Genomic DNA, 20486 nt, shown 5'->3' on the forward strand with positions numbered 1-20486 from the left:
CCTCAGGTCATCTTCCAGCAACAATTCCAACCTTCAGCACTCTGCTTACCAAATAACCAGCAAACCTCTTAGGGAACATGGAGGTCATGAGCTGTAAACTCCCCCACTCTGGAACCCTTGCTGTAAGACCATCTTATTCCAGCATGCATCCACCACCTGTCTCCAGAGAGACAGATGTGCCTTCTTCCTGTACTCAGCATCTTCCCTTTCACACCTACTTCTTTCCCTTGTTCCAACACTTAATAGCCCATCATTCTGTCTTTTTCTTAATTACAGTCTGAATTCTGACTTAGAAACAGTTACCATTGAAGTCTCCAGTAATATAGTGGTCAAGTCAAACTGCTTTATTTTTTCTCAGCCTTTTTACATTCTCTGGGTTTTCCATAACATCCCTCTTGCAGTTTTCCTCCTGTATGACCAACTCTTAGTTGACTTTGCTTTCCTTTCAGCTTTCCCATTTAATGTCTATGGGGCTCTTAGAGTAGTTGTAAGAATTGAGTTAATATGTTAAGGATTTAGAACCAGTGCCTGGCACATAGCACTCTTATTAAAATGTTTATTATATCATCTCAACATGTTAGACAATCTCATTCATTCTTATGGTTTCTACTACCAAATATATTGTTCTAGCCTATTCTTTAGGCCTTAGATGGGTTTATCTAATTGCCAACTGGCTATTTCCTCCTGAATGTCCAACTCATCCATCTGAAATCTCTTCCTCTTTGCTCAATAAATGATGTTGCCAGTAACCCATTACTCCTTGCCCTCCATGACAACCTCCCTCTTACTTGTGTTTTTCCTAGTATCCTCCCATAACTGACTCCCCATACCGCTAACAGATTGTCTTCAGCTGTAGTCTTTATGGTGGTGGCCCAACCACTTTGGCAAAGTTACTCGAGTGTTTTCCTGGGTCTCCATGTATACAGAAAGCATACATGTTATTAAATTTTTCTCCTGTTAATCTTTTATTACAGGGATGTCTCAAATAAGAACCTAAAAGGATAGAGTGAACATTATTTCCCTCCCCTACAGAGCAATAGGCTCGATCCTTCGGCCTAGGTGTGTAGTGGGCTGTACCACCGCAGTTTGTGTAAGTATGATGTTCACATGATGCTGAAACCCGCTAATGATGCATTTCTCAGAACATGTCCCTCTCAATAAGTGGCTGGTGACTATTGTTGGATACCTGAAATTCACATATTATTTGACTTTCATTCTCATTCAGATTTGTTTACTCAAGGCTGTCATGATCTCTCTTCAGATTGGTGTACTTGGGGTAGGAAAACAATATTTAATGCCTGTACATATAAGTATTGTAATTAGTGTTGTTTCTCAGCAACATGATTACTATTCGTCATGCTAAGATTTGAACCAAATAGTATGGATGGTCTGTCTGCTTGCCATTCCTTCCAGGTAGCCCCAAGATTTTATGTATACAATGTACTGAGAAACTTCATTTGTTTCACAAGTGGTTCCAATGCAGAATACTTGGGTGAACCCCTTTGGGAGCTCCATCCTTGGCACTGAGAGATGCCTTCAATGTGCAGCTATAGATCTGCTTTGTTCACTTTTAAAATAAATATCTGTGTGTAAATGAATAGTGTGAACCCACCATGTTAACAGTATTAAAAGATCAAATCACCCTAGCTAGTTTGGCTCAGTGGGCAGAGCGTTGGCCTGTGGACTGAAGGGTCCTGGGTTTGATTCCCAGTCAGCGCATATGCCCGAGTTGTGGGCTCGATTCCTAGTGTGGGGCGTGCAGGAGGCAGCCAGCCGATTAATGAATCTCTCGCATCATTGAGGTTTTTATATCTCCCTCTTTGAAGTCAGTATAAAAGATCAAATCTACCCCAGATTCTTTTTGGACTAAAAATACAAGATATTAAAGTACTAGTTTCAAAAGACCATTTATTAATTTTAAATATATACAATTCATGGATTAAAATATTCAATTTATTACCCATAGGTTATTTGCTGGGATTTTGTTTGGAAGGGGCTTCACCTGTTATCTTGACCACTTTTTTCCCCCAAGGAAAGAGAATTCCAGGTTATCTTTCCTTTTACATTCTTTCTAGACACTCTCAGCCAGTCACCTGGCTGTCTTAGGAAATTGCAATGACAGCCTTGTGAACAGGCTTTCTGGTTGCCCATCTCTGAAAAGAAGGTCTCCCTGACTTTACCAGCCACTGCTCCTAAATAACCCATCGTGAACAGCACATTCCAATACAAATCACTGTGACACTGAGTGGCCACAAATCAAATGTATACCAATAGCATTCCAACAGAAATCTGTAAATGCATAGCAGTGATTAAATAACAAAGACCAACTGGTCATGGAATCTTCAAGAAATACAATAATGGGGAACATGGAGGCACAGCAAGAATTGTTATGAAGAACTTATCGAGACCAGCTATTTCCACTTAAAACAAACAAACAAACAAAACAAACCCCTGGGGCCTCCAGGCTAAATAGTTCCTTTGTACACTATTTTGTTAGACCCCAAATAAAAACATCTTAAAGCCTTAAGAAAATTACTATAAATTACTCTCTAACTTACATTTTGCATGGTTCTTAAATGTTTGTAATGCTATTATTTTCACATGAAGATATAAAAAATAAATACTGCCATGCATATCTTGTTGATACTTAAAACCACAAATAAATAACTTGAAATACTGTCTAGAGGAAATTGTTCCTGCATACTTGTTAATTATGGAAGACAAAGTATTTTTATATAGCGTCATCAAACTGAAAGCTTCAAAACAAGACTAATGCCCTTAATTGATCTAAATTTAATGCTAGGGGAAAGGAAAAAAAAAAAACAAGCCAAAACTGGAGTGCAAACACCTTTTTCGCTGAAGGGTTTAATGGAAAACGTTTGTTAACTAGTGGGATTCCTTCCCTGAGGCATGCTGGAAACATGGAAAGTGAAGTGAGAGAAACTGGGAATCCTTCCTCAGGCAACGTATCCTAACTTCAGTTTTCTTGAAACATCCCTGGTTAAGACTTGTGATTACAAAGTGTTTATGAAAGTCCATCAGGTTCCTTATTAAAGCTGAAGTCACACACTAGAGACAGGTGGTCGGAAGGATAATTGAAGGATGGGAGCCGGCTGGCTCCAATCTGTTCTTCAGTGAGCAAATCCAGAGCTGCCCTCACACTCAGCGAGTGTTTAGAATACCAGATGTAGTCCAGGGTGTGCCGGTACTCCCCCGAGGTCCGGATCTTCCAGGAAGTATACGGAGGTTCTGACTGCCCATCTGGACTCAGCAGCTTATAGGCGCTGCTCAGGTTGAGGCTGGAAGAAGCAAAATTTTTGTAGACGTCCTCTGTTGGCTCTGCATTGAAGTCCCCACAAACAATAAGGGGAATCTTGGCTCCTTGGGTGAGGTTCTGCAGGTTCCGGAGAAGATCACAGCCTTGAGCTGATCGAAACTCCTCCCAGCCGGATCGTGCTTTCAAGTGGGTGACAGCGACGCAGAGCTGTCGACTGGACTCCTTGCACTCTAGGGTCTGTACAATGGCCACCTGGTTGGTTTTCAATGCCATGGCCGTCAGCCTGATATTGGTACTGTGGACTAACTTGAAGCGGTTCTGGAGGAAAAACAAGGCACAGCCATCTGGTCCATTGTTATGTTCTACGTCGAGACAAGGTGACCAGGGCTTGGGGAAAAATGTGCCTCGATAGCCCAGTCTGCTGAGGAGTGGCTGGAAGGTGTCAAAATAGTGGTCCACCTCTTGGAGACACAAGATGTCAGGCTGGTAGGCTAGGATTTCTTCTAGGATGAGACACTTCCGCTCTTCCCACTTGAGTGCTTCCACGGGGCACTGTGCGAAGTTGTCTTTTCCTTCCCCGAGAGCTGAAATAAAAAAGCCAGTCGGTTGTCAGCTACTACAGAATCATGATTGTTAAGTGCCTTGGGTTTTTGATATGACTCAAGACCCTCCCAGTGCTTCCTCCTTCAGGCGCTAAGGGTGATTCTTCTCTGCCTAAATGGCATTAAGTTTTAGCTTTAAACAGTATTCTTTGCAGTTCTAGGGATCTGAACTATGTCAGATGAGATAGATAGGTTTAACTCTATATACTAATTTCAACACTGACTATGAATGGATACAGACACCACTCAGAATGAATGGGATCCTAAATAGGCAGCTTTTCCTACTTATGAATGAACAGCTGGAAAAAAATGAATGAACCAAAGATTGGGAAGTCAGCAAGCATGCCCTATTCTTGGGGAGGAAGGGGCAAAAAAGCAGCCCTTGTTCCTTTTCCTTAAAATTTCAACTGCTACATGAGAGAGAACACTAGGGAAAGTTGATCGAGATGCGAATGGATGAGAAGATGGCCATAAGAAGGACAGGTTCAGCACCACCCACACAGCTCCCATTCCCTGCAGCAAGTCCCATATGTCCCCATTCAGGAGACTCAGTTTCTCCCTTGCAAATGCTATCTTAGTGCTGTGGACTGAAAGTGGAGACAACAAAAGTTTTGAGGCTGACAAATGATGGGGGTCCTTTAGATTTTGAAGTGCTGGGAAGTAGACTTTCATTGTACCTGGATGGCCTGGAAGGTAAGGAATACGTCTCGAGTTGCTGGATTTATTAGTGAAAGCCAGAAGACTTGCTTTCCTAACTTGCCCTTCTGGGAGCCGATGCTGCTCTTGTCACCCCATCTTACACCTCCCATTTGCCCACACCTCTTCCCTCCACGTGAGACATCAGTGCACTGGCAAGTGCAGAGGCAGATAGGCAGTCACCGGCTTACCTTGAGCGAGGATGTTCCATTGCATGACCCTTATAGGTGGGTGGCTACTGGGGCAATCTGTCTTCAGATCCACAAAGTCCCTCTGGAACCGGGGAGGTCGACTGTGCAGGACTGCCCTGCATTCCTCAAGGAGCTCTTTAGGATCAATGGGCTCCAGATGTTCTGGGTCAGGTGACTCCAAATATTCTGGGTGCTGGGCGGCAGCGCTGCTGTTCAGTGTCTTGGCAAGAGCACTATAGAGTCTGCTCGTGCCGTTTCCCATGGAACAGGCTGTAGGAGAGGAAAGAAAAGCACAATTACACACTCAGCTCCTTTTCCTGCCTTCAATTTCCACCCAGCTCAACTAGAAGGGGAAGCTTTTCCTGTCCTTAGAAGGAGACCTTAATGTAGGGAAATGCTGCTGTTGGCACAGGTAGATTAAAGGCGTTCCCAGGTTCTACCTTTGTACTGGGACAGGTCATTGAAAATACTATTAAAATTGGTCTCTCAGAACTAAGATAATTCTTAGAAGGGAAAAATACCTTGATCTTTATGGCTTCCTCTAACCTACTACTTGTCTTTATAACTTATAAACCCAGTCTTAGAAAAGCACGGCTGAAACAAAATCCCCATTCCTTTTTCTACATAATTTCAAAAACTTGAAAACCAATTTTGTGAAGAGGCAGATGTTAGGAAGCTCATGTTAATTCTGGAGAAGAGACTAGGTTAGAGCAGGCCGCTGCTCCAGCATGTCATCTACCCAGATCCCTCTGTTAGGAAAAGAAATGGCTGGATTACACCCATATCTCATTTCGCTTAGATGTCAGCTTTTTGCAGAGCTCTGTGAACCACACTGAGCAATACAGTGGATAATCTATTATCAATAGCCGTATTTCTTAAAAAAACAACAAGAAATCAGAAAAGGGATTGGAGGAGGGAAAGGGGCAAGAGACAGTTGCCCACGTTTCCTGGGATTCTGGAGGGAGAAAGGGTGAGGAGGCGTGCAGGTGGCACACTCACTGCCTGTTGGGCATTTTCTAGTGCTTCCTTTTTAAATCACTAAGGAGAACAGAGCATGGCCTTCAGCTAATTAGCATGAAGGAAGCTGTACCTGTCGCTTCACTTGTAAGCAGTGATTGCTCTTTTGGAAGTCAACCATTCTTTCTGTTCACTGTGGTATAAATTAGGGGCATGTTTTACTTGGAACCACCTCCAAATTTCTGTGTATGATGACTATTGGAATGGAGGAATTTGGATTTTCCTACCACATCCATATCTTTGCCTTCTTTTGAAAGACACAAAATTTTCTCTATGAAAATACATTGTTTAGCAGGCTGATGGACTGTATCTGAAACTAGCTGTCAGTCAAATTCACGGTGACAGATCACAAAAGCAAATTCAAATAGCACCAAATGTCTTTTAAATATCAAGGTCACTAAAGCATGCTCTCTCATTTCTTTTCATCAACTCGAAAGTAATTCTCCCCCCCCCCCCAATAAAACTATATTAAAGCAAAGAAACACCCTAGTTTTCCCAGCATACATTTAAGTGTACATGCATCAGCAAGCAAGACTTCTTTCTCACACACGTGCACATGCACAGATGGGCACATACACACCTGTTTTCAAACGGATTTGAATATGTTCTTTTTAATCAATCTGCTTGCCTGAGTACATGGGTCCAAAGGAAGAACTTTTCTTCTTGGCTGGCAGAAAAACTTTGAAAATCTTTCTTCTGTACCTCCACGTTTTTTAAAGCAGTTAAGAGTCCTACTAAATGTGGTCAGATCAGCATCACCTCAACTGTAGGTCAAAGTGTCACACGGGCCACAGCAAACTCACAGGGCACAGTGGAGTGCTTTAAATGTGAAGCAAACAGCAATACCTGACATCTGTCAGAGGAACTACCAGCTCAATGTAGCTCAGTTACCACAGAATGGTTCTACATCATTTTGATGGCATCATATCTTTGCAAGCTGAGTTTTGGGGTGGTTAACTGATAAAAGCAAGTATGTGAAAAAGAGGATAAGTGCCCAATAGGAGGAGTTCATGGTCTGCGGAGTTATATGAAGCCAGAAAAACTGCCCTGAATTACACTTCCTTCTAGAAACTTAGAAAAAACCTCAGATAAAAAGAATATGGTACAGCATAACATCTGTCCAGACAATGAAAGCTTGCCAGAAAGATGTACCCAGAAAGCAGATCAAAACGGTATCCTATTGCAAAATGAGTTGAAGGTCATTAAGAAAATGGTAACTGGCCTAAATCAGAATGGGAAAACCCAGAAATGAGGAGATAAAGCATCGGAGAGATAGTGGCAAATATGTGCTTATTTTAGGCAAAGAAGATCCCAAACACACATGAATAACAGGAGTTGTAGTAGCAAGAAATCCAATGCATGAAATGAAACAAAACACTAAGAACTACAAATCAGTTTCAAACATGCAGGATGAATTAAGTTGTGGAGTTCTAATATATAATATGGTGACTATAGTTAATAAAACTGTTTCATTTGCTCAAAATCTTGAACAGTAAATCTTAAGTGCTCACCACACACACACAAAGCGATGTGAGAGGACAGATGTTAATTAGCATGATTGAGGTATTCATTTCACAATGTATACACATAGCAAAACATCACATGGTACACCTTAAATATATGTAATTTTTATTTATTAATTATACCTCAATAAAACTGGAAAAAATGAATAAGAAAAAGTCAGGTTAAAAATGTATCATGGACTTTTTCAATCATCAATGCATAAAGCTTGGTTTTTGTCACTCTGAGAAAAAAAAGAAAACGCCAAAAAAAAAGCAATACTTGAAACTACATATTGAAATAACATGCCACATACCTGAGAATATTAACCCAGAGTAACCAACACCAACTGGACTGTAAAGAAAAAGAGAAAAGTCCCTTGGGCATATAGGCAAAACCAGCAAGTAACTTATAAGAAAACTAATATATGGCTAATCTATATGTGACTCAAGAATTTTCTATCCAGCAAAACCAATACTGACTCTAGGAGACCTTCTTGAGGGAACTACTAGAGCAGGGGCTGGCAAACTACAGCCAGAGTATTTCTGTGCAGTCCTCGAGCTAAGAAGGGTTTTACAGGTTGTTACACACACACACACACACACACACACAGGACACCAGAAGATAGCCCACTGGAGATTTATCAGTAACCATGCTAAACGTTCTGTCCTCGTGGAGCTTATGTTGTAGTGGGGGAAGACGAGGTGACCGTCTGTCATACGGTAGAAGTGCTATGGAGAAAAACAGAGAAAGGGCAAACGGAATGTTAGTGAGCGGGGAGCTGCTAACTTACACAGGATGCTCAGTGAGGCCTCCCTGAAAGGTGAAATGTGAGCCGAGACTCGAGGTGGTGAGGACATCAGTAAGTCTTACTAGACCCAGCATAAGAGCACTTTCGGCAGAGGATTAGCAAATGCAAAAGCCCCGAGAAAGGAGCATGCTTGGCAAGGCGACTGCAGTGACGTAGAGTGACTAGAAGATGAGGTCAGTGAGGACAGGGGAGCAGATGAAGGGCCTTATCGGCCATCCTAAGGACTTTCTCTGAGATGGGAAACCGTGGAGAATTCTAGGCAGGAGAGAGGATCTGATTTACATGAAAAGCCTCACTGGTCCACGTGTTGAAAATACACGACAGCGTCAGGAAACAAGGGCAGACATGGGAAGCCTCTCAGAGGACAGTTATAATCCACGCAAGAGACACTGGTAGCTTGGACTAGTGGTAATAGTCAAAGTGGTGGGGTTCTGAGTAAATCTCAACTGGCAATAGCGACTTCCATTGGTGACCTGGACGTGGTCCATGAGAGGAGTCGTCAAAAGGCCTCCAAAGCTGCTGCCGGACAACTAGAGGGACAGAGTCGCCAATTGCACCTGTTGGGAGGATGCGGTGAGTTTGCAGAAAACAAGTTTGGCAATTAGATATGACAGATGTTCCGGAGAGACGTGCAAACTGGAAACAAACATCTGGGAGATGTGAGTGGACAGGACACTAAAGTGAGTTTAGAGAAAAAACGGGTCAGAGGATTGAGCTCTGGGGCAGGCTGGGGAAGATGGGGTAGAAGTCTGCAAAAACGGTCTGGCCAGAGGAGGAGGAGAGCAAGGCAAGTCTGATCTTCCTGGAGACAAAAAAGGGTCTCATCCATGAGTTGGTCATCTCCTGTGTCAGGCGCTACTGGACGGTGCAAAGAAAACAAAGACTGAGAACAGACCTGGATTTGGCAACATGGAAAATGCCAGTGACTTAACAACAGCCAACTTCTGGGACTTGGTGGAGATGTGGGGAGATGAGGAAATAGCGCAGACAGAAGTATTTTAAGGAAAATTTGCCCTCAAAGGGGAGAGATGTGGCTGGAGATGGAGGCAAGAGCATTCTGGGATATTATTCTACCCTTGTTCGTTGGCTGACGGGTGATGTGGGAGTCCACAAAGCAGGACTCTGGCAGGATGTCCTAAGGATGCTGACAAATCCTCTCCCCTAAAGGCAACCATAAACCTGGACAGAGCTGTCAAAACCAGCTGCTTCCGTGCCCTGGGTATGGACCACAGGCATGCAACAAACTGGGAGGCTTATTCCGCAAGGCCAGGAGCTTCAGGTCAGAACAGCGCTCCTCTGAGGCATTCCGCCCCCTCCCCCTCTGCTCTGTGGCACTAGTTCAACTAGGGCAGCAAGGATATGGAATTAAGTTCAAATCTTCCCACAAAGAAAAGCCCAGGCTGTGGTGGCTTCACTGGCCAGTCTAACCAACATTTAAATAAATAATACCAATCCTCCACAAACTCCTGTGCACTGCTTCCCATGCACAGCCATGCTGGAAGACAACTTGGCAGTTTTTTACTAATCTAAGCATCGATTTAATATATGGCCTAGAACTCATGCGCCTAAATATTTACATAAGTGAACTGAAAAATTAGGTTCACGCAGATGTTTATAAGCAGTTTTGTTCATAATTGCCAAAATTTGAAGCAACCAAGATGCCCTTCACTGTGCAAATAGATAAATGACTGTGGCACACCCATACAATGCAATAGTGTGCAGTGGTAAAAAGAAACAAGCTGTTAACTTGCAGGATTCGTCCATGCAACATGGGTGGATCTCAAATGCATTTCTGATATAAACCAGGAGGTGCCGGGATCTTTAAGAGGGAATGCAGACTATGACAAATGAATTAATTCCCAAGCTAGAAAATGAATAACTAAAGTGAACACTATAAAGACTTCACATACTATTTTTACACTTTTAACACAGCACACCAGGACTTAGGCCCACTTAGGAACTGCAATGTAGTAAGGCCATTTACTTAAACTTGAAAAGAAAGCTGAAGGTTATGGGGGACCTTTCTTCCCCTCTGCGATCCTAAGAATGATGCTGGTGACAACTGATTGTCTCTCACCTGTTCTTAAAGATAACATTAACTTTTTTCTTTTTAGGAGTATCAACCATTAAAAAAAAATTGTTTCACACATAAACACATGTCCAATTGCAATATTTCAAGCCATTCTACTGAAGTTTTTATGCCTTAATAGGGGTTGCTATTCGGGGCTTCAAAAAAGATTCAGAATAGCTCACCATCAAAAGCCTGAGGTGAGATAGTACAAATAATTTGAGTGGTAAAATTAAGATACTGAAAAATACAAAATCTTGATAAAACCTCTGCTGAAATCTGGCACTTATACTAGCTTCTAGTTCCAATTTTGTGTATGTTTGGATGTGGGTATTTTCTATTAGACCTCATAAGTTATCTGTTTTTTTTTTGCCCCAAATTCCCCCCCCCCCTCTGCCCCCCGCCTTGAGCCACTTCAGGAGAAAAAGTATCAGCCATCATTCTCTATGATATACATTATATAACTTATACAGGCAACAGGTCAGGATAGCTTTATTGCTTATGCGGAGCTGCTCATGTAGCAACACCACTCCCATCCCTTGCCACTGCCTAATTCCATAAGCACATTTCCCTATACATTGAGAACTGGATGCATTATTAACTCACTGCTACTTCACTTTATAGGAATAGAAAGCGAACTCTCCTTACCCTTATAATAGTCTTTAAAGACTTGCCAGAGATGATTTAGAATACACGTTACTCTCCGTATTGCCAATCACTATGTCTGGCGCAAAAGCAGACCCCAACACCAGGTCCGAGTGCCGGCCACCAGTTTGGAAGCGACCAGGGTTTGGCGATTAGCGTGCCGGATAAGAAAGAACCCCGTCAGCTGACACCCAAACCGACTGGGCCCCCTCCAGGGGCCCTGGCCGCACCTAGAACTCGCAGCGGAGGGCCATCTGTCCACACGATGTTCTGCAGTTGCCCAGCCATTGCTATTCTCGAGCCTGCCCAAACCATTCAGTCCGTGAATCATTGCTCACCCTTAAGTTGGAGCTTAGCCTCTTGACACAGGGGCTTGGCAAAGCCGCGAGTTAAAAACCAAAAATTCAACAAAAGTCAAGGTTATCTGGGTACACACCTGGGAAGCTGCGGAGCTGCCCAACCTCGGCCCCAAGGAAACCTCGGCCAGTCAAGTTCACACAAACTGTAAACGACAGACGTCACAGGAAGGCGCCGCCGAGCAGTCCTGCGCTGCCATCTAGTGGCCGCGTGCTGAACCACCGCAGCAAGGGCACTTAGAGTGGTTCCTGAGAAAATGCGGCCACCTTCAACACCAGTGAGTGAGAACACTCGCAAGATACCCACTGACGTGAAACAGCCTGGATACTGGATATGTGGTTCCTTTTCTTAAAGCTGATTGCAGAAATCAACAGATTCCTAGTCCCTCTGCCTGCACAGCTATGAGGACCAAGCCCACGTCTCCCCTCTTACACCTGGCCTGCTACTCTTAAATCACTCTTGATAGGTGAACTACAATTCCTGTCCATGGCTCATTGGACTGTAAGCTCCACGAGGGCAGGGACTGTCCACCTTGCTTACCCAGCCAGGCTTTATTTTACGACTGAGTGCGAGGCTGTAAGACATTAATTCCTGGCTGGCTCCTCGAGACTGGATTCTAAGGGCCAACCTAGGAAGAGACTTTTCTGGGAAGGGTCAGATACAGTATTTCAGTCAGTGGCCAGTCTTCAAATGTCTGCTACTGCACCCTGGTGAGCGATGGGCAGGCCTGCCTGGAGTCCTCAGCAATGGAGCACGCTATGGGCGAAAGCCCGGTGGCTCGAGCGTCAGCTTTTCTCAGTAAGATCAGGCTGCAGCAAGCATGTCAAACTCGTGGCCCATGGGCCGCATGCCTCGTTTATTTGGGCCGTGTTAGCCTTTGAGTTGGACATGCTTGGGCTGCGTTTCAGAGGCAAAACATCCAAACACATGACTCGTTAGGCTGCCTCCCTTCAAGTTCCGGCTCCTCCCTTCACTAATAGCATTCCCTGAACAACTGATGTACCTCTCTGTGCCTCAGTTCCTTCACCTGGGGGTCAGTGCAGCCTACTTCACTGGGCTGCGCTGAGGATCCAGGTAAATGAGCTATGCCCTGCACATCCCAAGTGTCAGCTAAAATGTTAGCCATTCTGTCCCATTTAGTGCAGCTCACGTTCTGGGGCTCAGGAGAAGGCGGCTATCATCAGACAGCCTGCCATGTACCATTCTACTTCCAGGCATTTTCATTCCTCCCCCCAGCAACCCAGCAGAGCTGGTCCTGACTCACCATTTCACAGGCATGCGCCTAGGGTTCAGAGACTGCACAGTTTTCTCCAGGTTGCATAACCAGTGAAGGGCCTGGCACTGGAGAAGGCTCCCTGCACCTTGGACCGCTCACCTGCATCTCTGCTGGTTCTGAGTTAGGACGACTGGGATGGAGCCTGGCCAGGGGCACACACAGGAGTAAACAGGTCGAATTCCACCGCCTCCTGTGGACGTCACTGCCATCACAGCACACCCACTGGCACGGCACAAAGTGTACAAAGCAGCATAACACCCCGCGTGGCACTGCTAGAGATATCAAGTGAAGGTCAGGACTCTCGGCCTAACGTGTCTAAAAATACAAGCACCTACCCACAGCGACAATCCCAACGACCTTTCTTTGCTAGGCAGCAGTCACAGAACAGACAAGAAGTCCAAAGTGCTTTCCAGAGGAGGCTGAGCTGTACCTTCAGTCCTGCCAGATTCATCTAGAAAGTATTACTCCGGAAGAAGAAATGCCTCCAAAAAATGGCCTCGATTGAACGTTTATAGCTGGTGCTGCCGTCAGCTGGCTGGCCAATCATCTGCACAAACTGGGCTTTTCTAGCATGATGACACTGCAGGGCAGTGTCAGGGGCAGAAGAAACCACAGGCTGCTGTGGGACAATGGCTGTCCACTTGAGCCTCAGGTCTGTGTTAGGGCATGATGCCCACCACTAACATTCCTGAGACACTCAGGGAAATGGTCCACTTTTACAGGTGTAAATGGAAATATGAAAGCAAAAAGGAATGTCATAATATTTCATGCCATGTAAAAATGGTATGAAACTATAATCTCAGTGTCCATAATAAAGCCGGTGTTACCTGTGGCTGCTCCCACACCGCAATGGCAGGCCTGAGTGGTGGTAACAGAGAGGCATGGCCTACAAAGCCTGGAATATTGCCTAGTTACCAAAGATAAATTAAATATGGTTCTTCCAAAGGAAGCTTCTAGAACAGGGGTGGGCAAACTTTTTGACTCGAGGGCCACAATGGGTTCTTAAACTGGACCGAAGGGCCGGAACAAAAGCATGGATGGAGTGTTTGTGTGAACTAATATAAATTCAAAGTAAACATCATTACATAAAAGGGTACGGTCTTTTTTTTTTTTTTTTAGTTTTATTCATTTCAAACGGGATCTGGCCCGTGGGCCATAGTTTGCCCACGGCTGTTCTAGAAACTCTATGCTGAGTCAACACAGACAAAGGGTGGGAGAAGCTGGGGGGCAACTGTTAGAACAGCTCATTCGAGAATGACAGCTGGGCCCTAGCTGGTTTGGCTCAGTGGATACAACGTCCGCCTGCGGATCAAAGGGTCCCGGGTTCGATTCCAGTCAAGGGCATATACCTCGGTTGCAGTATCCTACCCGGGCTTGTGCAGGAGGCAACCAATCAATGTGTGTCTCTCACGTCGATATTTCTGTCTTTCCCTCTCCGACTCTCTCTAAAAATCAATGGAAAAATATCCTTGGGTGAGGATTAAAAAAACAGAGGGAATGACATTTGGTGTGGCTCGGTGGTTGAGCGTGGATCCATGCACCCAGAGGTTGCTGGTTCAATTCCTGGTTAGGCCCCGGTTTGGCTCAGTGGATAGAGCGTTGGCCTGCAGACTGAAGGGTCCCAGATTTGATTCCAGGCAAGGGCACATGCCCAGGTTGAGGGCTCGATCCCCAATAGGGGGTGTGCAGGACGCAGTGGATCAATGATTCTCTCTCATCATTGATGTTTCTATCTCTCTCTCCCTCTCTTCTCTCTGAAATCAATAAAAATACATTTTTAAAATATATTTTATTGATTTTTTACAGAGAGGAGGGGAAAGGGATAGAGAGTTAGAAACATCGATGAGAGAGAAACATCGATCAGCTGCCTCTTGCACGCCCTCTACTGGGGATGTGCCCGCAACCAAGGTACATGCCCTTGACTGGAATCGAACCTGGGACCCTTGAGTCCGCAGGCCGACGCTCTATCCGCTGAGCCAAACCGGTTAGGGCAAAAAAATACATTTTTAAAAAAGAAAATCTCACATAATAGACATTGATTCTGATGGAACTTCGGAACAAAAATTAGAAAAATCCGTAAGCTTATGAAGATAATCAATACATACTCACAAAGACATTTAAAGTTCTGAGTTTTTGGTAATGAGCAAGTGTTACTTTTGTGACCTAAAAAACTTTTTGTTTAGGCCCTGGCCAGGTAGCTCAGTTGGTTAGAGTGTTACCCCAATAAACCAAGGTTGAGGGTTTGATCCCTGGTTAAGGCACATATAAGAATCAACCAATGAATGCATAAATAAGTGGAACAAACTGATGTTTCTCCCCCTTTCTCTCTCTCTAAAATCAATAAATAAAAATTAAAAAAAAATTTAAACCATGATAGAAATTAACTGTAGAGTACATCTCAGCCAAATCTCGTAAATCTGACCTATAATTTGAAAGATGACATCTTCCTTCTCCATGATGGTTAACATCCATGAAAGCAAAACATTGAGAGGAAATAGAAAGCTATTATATTCAAGGTATCACTAGAATCTACAATGCAATTTACTCTGCACTCCACACAGGATGAGGCATGGTGAGTCACAAGCATATCTGCAGACTGGCAGCCAGCCTGCCCAAGTACTGGAAGTGCAGAGTTAGGGGAAAGGAAGACAGTGGGAGAGGGTGTGACAAGCCTAGGGCACTTCCCAGACATCTACCACAATAGTTCGTTTTTTTAATTTTTATTGATTTTCAGAGAGGAAGGGAGAGGAAGAGATAGAAACATCAATGATGAGAGAGAACCATTGATTGGCTGCCTCCTGCACGCTCCCTACTGGGGATTGAGCCCGCAACCCAGGCATGTGCCCTTGACTGGAATTGAACCCAGGACCCTTCATTCCTCAGGCCACTCTATCCACTGAGCCAAACCAGCTAGGGCTACTGCAATAATTCTTTAACAATTTTTTTTTTTTTAAGCCAGTCAAGTTTAGCAGTGGGGGTATCAATTTCTTTATTGTAATTGGCTGCTGGTAACTTCTAGGCACTCACTTCAATGGACTTCTCATGAAACTAAGAAACTTCATTAGTAAGAAACTTCTAGCAGGTGTCTAAGCATTTAGTAAAACAAATGTCCTCCCTGGTTTGGCTACTCACCTGGGTTGTCAGTAAGTGCTGTCCACGGGGCTAGTCATCACATGCTCAGGCCCCACTGGCAGACATGAAAACTCAGAAGATCCCAGTGGGGCTCATCCATTTTTTTGATAGTGGAAGGAGGAAAAAAGGGCTCTACAGAAACAGTCAAAGCTGATGGTAATAATTTTCTTTAGCTTTCTTTCCCCTGGGCACTCCTGCCCATCTCCCTCTCAATGAATTCACAGTGGCTGGTGTGTTCTCAAGTGTTGCTTTGAGACCATTGTAGTAGAGACAAGAGAGCAGCCAGCTAAGATTTAAATGGAGGTCTTACTCCTTCCTTAGAAAGTCAGATTTCCCCTATTCTAAAAATAAATCCAAAATATTTTAACTGTTTTTCCTTAAAGTAGATGGTTCTACTATGGAGCCGAAACCTATGGATGTCATCTATCGAATTTCTATTTATTCAAGTGGTTATCAAGGACCTAAACATTCTGATTAGAGTAGTGACTGCTCACAGCAAAGGCCTCCCTCCCTCCTTTTTCCAAGAAACCAGAATATAACCGCCCCATGCACTTCTCTTTCAGTAGACATCACAGAAACCTACATAATACTACATTTACCTACCTAGTCACTCCAAAAGCTGTACAGCTACACTGATCCACTTCCATTGTTAGGGGCAGAAATAGAATATTGGGGACTAAATATAGTTATAAGAAATATTAATCATGCTGTTAACCTTGATTGTTGTTCTAAATTAAAGCACATTCTAACCTGGCTGTGGAGTTGTACCTATAATCAACCTTGGAATGCAGTCCATTTTCATTCAAGAACTACCTATCAGGATTTTCTCCCCCCCCCCTGTGGGAGTCTGTGCTTGTTTCTCAATAAATCTCTACCTTTTACTATAAAAACAAAAACAAAACAAAAAACTATCTATTATCATGGAAAGATTAACAACCTTGTTTGTTACCCAAACAATGAAGTCCCAACCCAGCCCGTATTGCCTGCTTCCCTAGGCCAGTAAGGCCATTTCCCTTGCCCATTCTTATTCCTTTTGCCTACTTCCCCATGTAATCTTTGTTCTTGTATCCCTTATAAGCAGATGGCTTATGGGGGGAAGGGACAAAACAAATGTTTACGAATGACCTACTCCTCTCCCATACTGCGGGCACTATTGGAATAAATGCTCATACTATATGATTCAACCCTATCTCTGCTTCACTGGCTCAAGTAGTGACAGGCAGCCCAGACCCACTGGTTGTCTGGTTTCACTCCCATAAACACACCAATGCCTTCCTTTTCTAAAAGCCTGCTTTTGTTCAGGTCAATATTCTTCCTCCAGAGTCTCTTGAATTGTATTAGGCCCAAGCTCGGAGGATCTTAACACTTTCTCAGAATCCTCTCCCAGTTTCCTCAAACTGTCCAGTACGAAGTGCCTTTGGGAAGGAGGAGTGGGGGTTGACAGCACTGCTCCCGTGCCTGTCACCTTCAGGCACTGTGAGGTCTCCTCTCCTTCCTTTCACCAATTGAAAGCAAAGTCGTTTCCCCAAAATCCAGCCACTTTTTAGTCAATTACTCTATTTTGTCAATTGCTGCCACAATTAGTCATGAGATACCAGGTAATATTTCTCCATTTAAGTGTACTGTGTTCAACAGTACTGCATTCAAACTCTTACCATTGAATGTTACAGGAAAATATACCTTAGTTCTCCCACATGGAAGGCAATTCATTTCTGTAGGAGCTTGATAATTACAAGCTTTCCCATTTCTTTCTCTCCTAAGCAGTCTGCTCACAATTAAGGAACATACTAAATAAAGCTGTCTCCTCAAATGAGCTGGTATTTGCTTTTAAATCTGTACTAAGAAAAAAGTAACACATACCAGTGGTGGAGAAGAGTAATTCAGCCAATGCTCCATTATCTGAGGAGAGGGCACCTGGAGGACAGCATATAGAAGCCCCCAGACGACTCCTGACTGCGTTTCATCTGGGACAGTAACTGTGGCAACTGGTGCTTCTTTATGGGGGCTGCTGTCCTTTTAAGAGAAAAGGTAGCAAAACAATGTCCCCTTTAAATTCGAATAGCCTAGCATTTGCTGACTCCAAAGGGGCTGTACTCATCTGATTGCCAAGGGGCATAAGCTAGGAAGGAGCTGATCATGGAATGGAGTCAAGTGTTGGGACTTATTGCCCCTACCCTACCTCCAAGACTCTCCGAAGAGAATAGCTTTTAGCTCCTTGAGGGCTTCTCTTGCCACATGTCTAAACTTTGGGGCATGTACAAATAACCTGGAGTTTTATTATGGTTGTTATTTTGTTAAGTAATATGGAACCTGGGGCCCAGCAATAATGATCCTGTTTAATAGATCCACAGGAGGCTTCATGAACCTGCATGCTTTTGTGGTAGGCAGCAGAGCAAGGACGACGGGCTAGTTACAGAAGGTCACCAGGGAGGACGGACACCTAGCGATGAAGAAGAACTGGTAGAGCAGACATTGGAGATATTCAAGACTTTGCCCTTAAGACATCCCTCCACCTTAGAATGGCAGGTACTGGAGATAAGTATTGTTATTCAATCCTCACCCTAAGACCTCTCCACCCTGTAATGCCTCAGGTCATGCAGGTGAGTCTCCAGATCTCTTCTCCCCAGGCATGTGGTTGCCCCAGGGGGCTAGAGGAAAGCCCCATTAACTTCCATGCAAGGACACAAGAGACAGGACAGTTTGAAGAAGAAAGTAGTTAACTCCCCTCGAGGGTTTAAAAGGAGCCCTAGCCCACTCTGCAGGGCAGCTCTTTGAGCGTCCTAGTTTGCCTGATAAATCTTATCTTCTCAGGGTTTGAGTCTTGGCTCTGAATTCTTTTGGGGCCAGAACTCAAGTACTGAGGTTGCTGAACCCAGGTTTGGTCTGACCCCACTGGTCAGAGACCTGGTACAGCAGTTTTAAGAGCACCTAATGCTAGTTCTGAGGCTCTTTAGAAATAAGTTGCCAAGGCCCCTTTTCTCTCACCCTGCATCCAGGCCTCACTCCACCCCCTACTCCTGGCTCTTCCCCACACAAAATGTTTCAATCTTTCAATCCTAACCATGCACACCCAGAGCGCAATGAGTGAGCCTCAACCTGGAAAAGCCGTCTTCATGATCAAGCAACACGCTTCTTGAGCCCTTAAGGATGACCTTTGCAGAAAGGGACTCCCTTATCTCCCTCACCCTTGTGCCATTTGTAAACCTTTATCTTAAGGTAAAAGGTGTTTAATCTCATTAGTTATTTCTTTTTGCAGATTTCATCTGTCTTACTGGGCAGTGAAACCCTTAAAGGCAGACTAAGACTCACTTTCTTTTACCTCTAATACTGCGCCTACAGTGCCCGAGACATTCTAAACTTGTGGAAATGAATGGAGGATGGAGCAACCAGTGAACCAATGTCCTGACAAGTAGATGAGGGTAAAAGTACATGAAACAGGAAGATTGCCTAGAGTTTGCAGTCACTGTCTACAGTAGTTTTCGGGCCATAATAACTTCTATGTGAAACCAGGGTGTTTCAGAGGACTTTTTAAAAAGTTCATAAACACCTTTCTGTGCGAAAAGCCTAACATTCCCAACGTTCTGTGTGACCTGACCATTTTTTTCCCCTCAGCTGACAGCACAGCTATGTACATCCGTGTATTACACAAGCTATCTCCTCGAACTCTACCCTGAGGGGCATGAGCCCGGACACAAACTGGTTTTCTTTTCCTCCTTCCGCCCCAAGCCCCAAACCTAATAACGTTTCTCTTGAAAACTTCCAGCAAGGAAAACACTAACTTATATGGTGCTACTTCTTCTAACAGTTACTTCAGTGTGCCTCATTCTTACAGAACTGGGAAAAAATATGGAAGGCTGTCAAGTTCACCCTTTCTAAAGAACAACCTACTTTAGAGTCTCAGTTACCAGTTTAACATCTTGAGTGTATAAGGACGCCTCAGCCGGTTAGTGTAGAATTATTCCGCTTCACATTATTCTACGCGTATTAGTGTACTCATGGTTAGCTTCGCAATAAATTTGTGTCTTCTTTAGTAATTTTAGTTCAAGAAGGGCTTCAGTAAATAAATAAATATATAAATAAATGCCTCAGCATAACATTTGCCAATAATCTGAATAGAGTTTCAAGTCTTGGCTTCAGTCACATTTTGGATTATCACTTTCATTAATTAAAGAAAGTCACATTGAACATATTCTTCCTGTTTGTCCTTAAATGATTCCAAAACTTTTGGAGCGAAATGTACGTTATTTATAATGTAGGGTGGGCACATGTCTCAAACAGCAACAGCCTAACTTGAGCACAACCAAAATACACTTTTTAGTGTAAACTGCCATTCTGAAAGAGAAACTTACTCATTTTAAAAGTATGATTAAATTGTATGTATTTTGTGGCCACAGAGATGTGTCCTCAGGTAGAAACCGAGGTGGAAAAAAAAAAAAGGAAAAGTCCTAGGTATGTGGAGCCTTAAAATTGGCTCTCGGAGAAGGCATCACCTTTACAAGATCTTAACCCAGGTATATAGGACACAGAATGACGTATTAGGAGCGGAAGGCTCAAAAAAAAAAATCCAAAAAAATGTAAAGCGAGTCATTGTGTGTTACAATACATTGATACACTTATAAAAAAAAAAAAACCCAAACAGAACATCGAGGCCCTGCAAGCCACAGGGTCAAATAAGTGTAACTTTCAATTATTACCTTTTTTGCATAAAATTTCCATACGTCGCGGAATAAGAAGTAAAACCAACACAAATCATTTTCGGCTCAGCAAGGGGGGAATGAATGGGAGGTCCAGGCGAGAAATACTGGAGGCTCGGCACCCAAGGATCAAACACAATGAACCCGAACACAACGTTCCGGATGCAAACCCCAGGCACGAAGGCAAGGGGAGAGGCGAGCGGGAGAGGACGCCTTCCCT

At 43.8% G+C, this 20486-nt stretch overlaps 2 protein-coding genes across 9 annotated transcripts in view; one reads left to right on the forward strand and one right to left on the reverse strand.

The window, feature by feature from the left end:
• Nucleotides 1-2527, forward strand: part of ELF2 (E74-like factor 2 (ets domain transcription factor)) — a 94912-nt gene extending 92385 nt beyond the window's left edge. The window contains exon 10 of the transcript XR_001364313.1: nucleotides 975-2527. The gene's annotated coding sequence lies outside the window, so the exon portion shown is untranslated. The remainder of the gene's footprint in view (nucleotides 1-974) is intronic.
• Nucleotides 1892-20471, reverse strand: NOCT (nocturnin). 8 transcript variants are annotated; one of them, XM_014548960.1, is made up of 5 exons: nucleotides 17433-18086; nucleotides 12540-12712; nucleotides 7600-7637; nucleotides 4767-5036; nucleotides 1892-3861 (listed from the first exon to the last, which is right to left on the reverse strand). In XM_014548960.1, the coding sequence occupies exons 1-5, from the start codon at nucleotides 17466-17468 to the stop codon at nucleotides 3026-3028; spliced, it is 1353 nt and encodes a 450-aa protein (XP_014404446.1). In that variant the 5' UTR covers nucleotides 17469-18086; the 3' UTR covers nucleotides 1892-3025. The 8 variants fall into 8 exon arrangements, with proteins under 8 accessions (XP_014404446.1, XP_014404447.1, XP_014404449.1 ...); XM_014548961.1 differs by lacking the exons at nucleotides 12540-12712; nucleotides 17433-18086 and adding an exon at nucleotides 20267-20471; XM_014548963.1 differs by lacking the exons at nucleotides 12540-12712; nucleotides 17433-18086 and adding an exon at nucleotides 12429-12528.
• Nucleotides 20472-20486: the final 15 nt, after the last annotated feature.

The sequence above is a fragment of the Myotis brandtii genome, unplaced genomic scaffold (assembly GCF_000412655.1).
Source record: "Myotis brandtii unplaced genomic scaffold, ASM41265v1 scaffold53, whole genome shotgun sequence".
In the NCBI taxonomy this organism is placed as follows: Eukaryota; Metazoa; Chordata; class Mammalia; order Chiroptera; family Vespertilionidae; genus Myotis; species Myotis brandtii.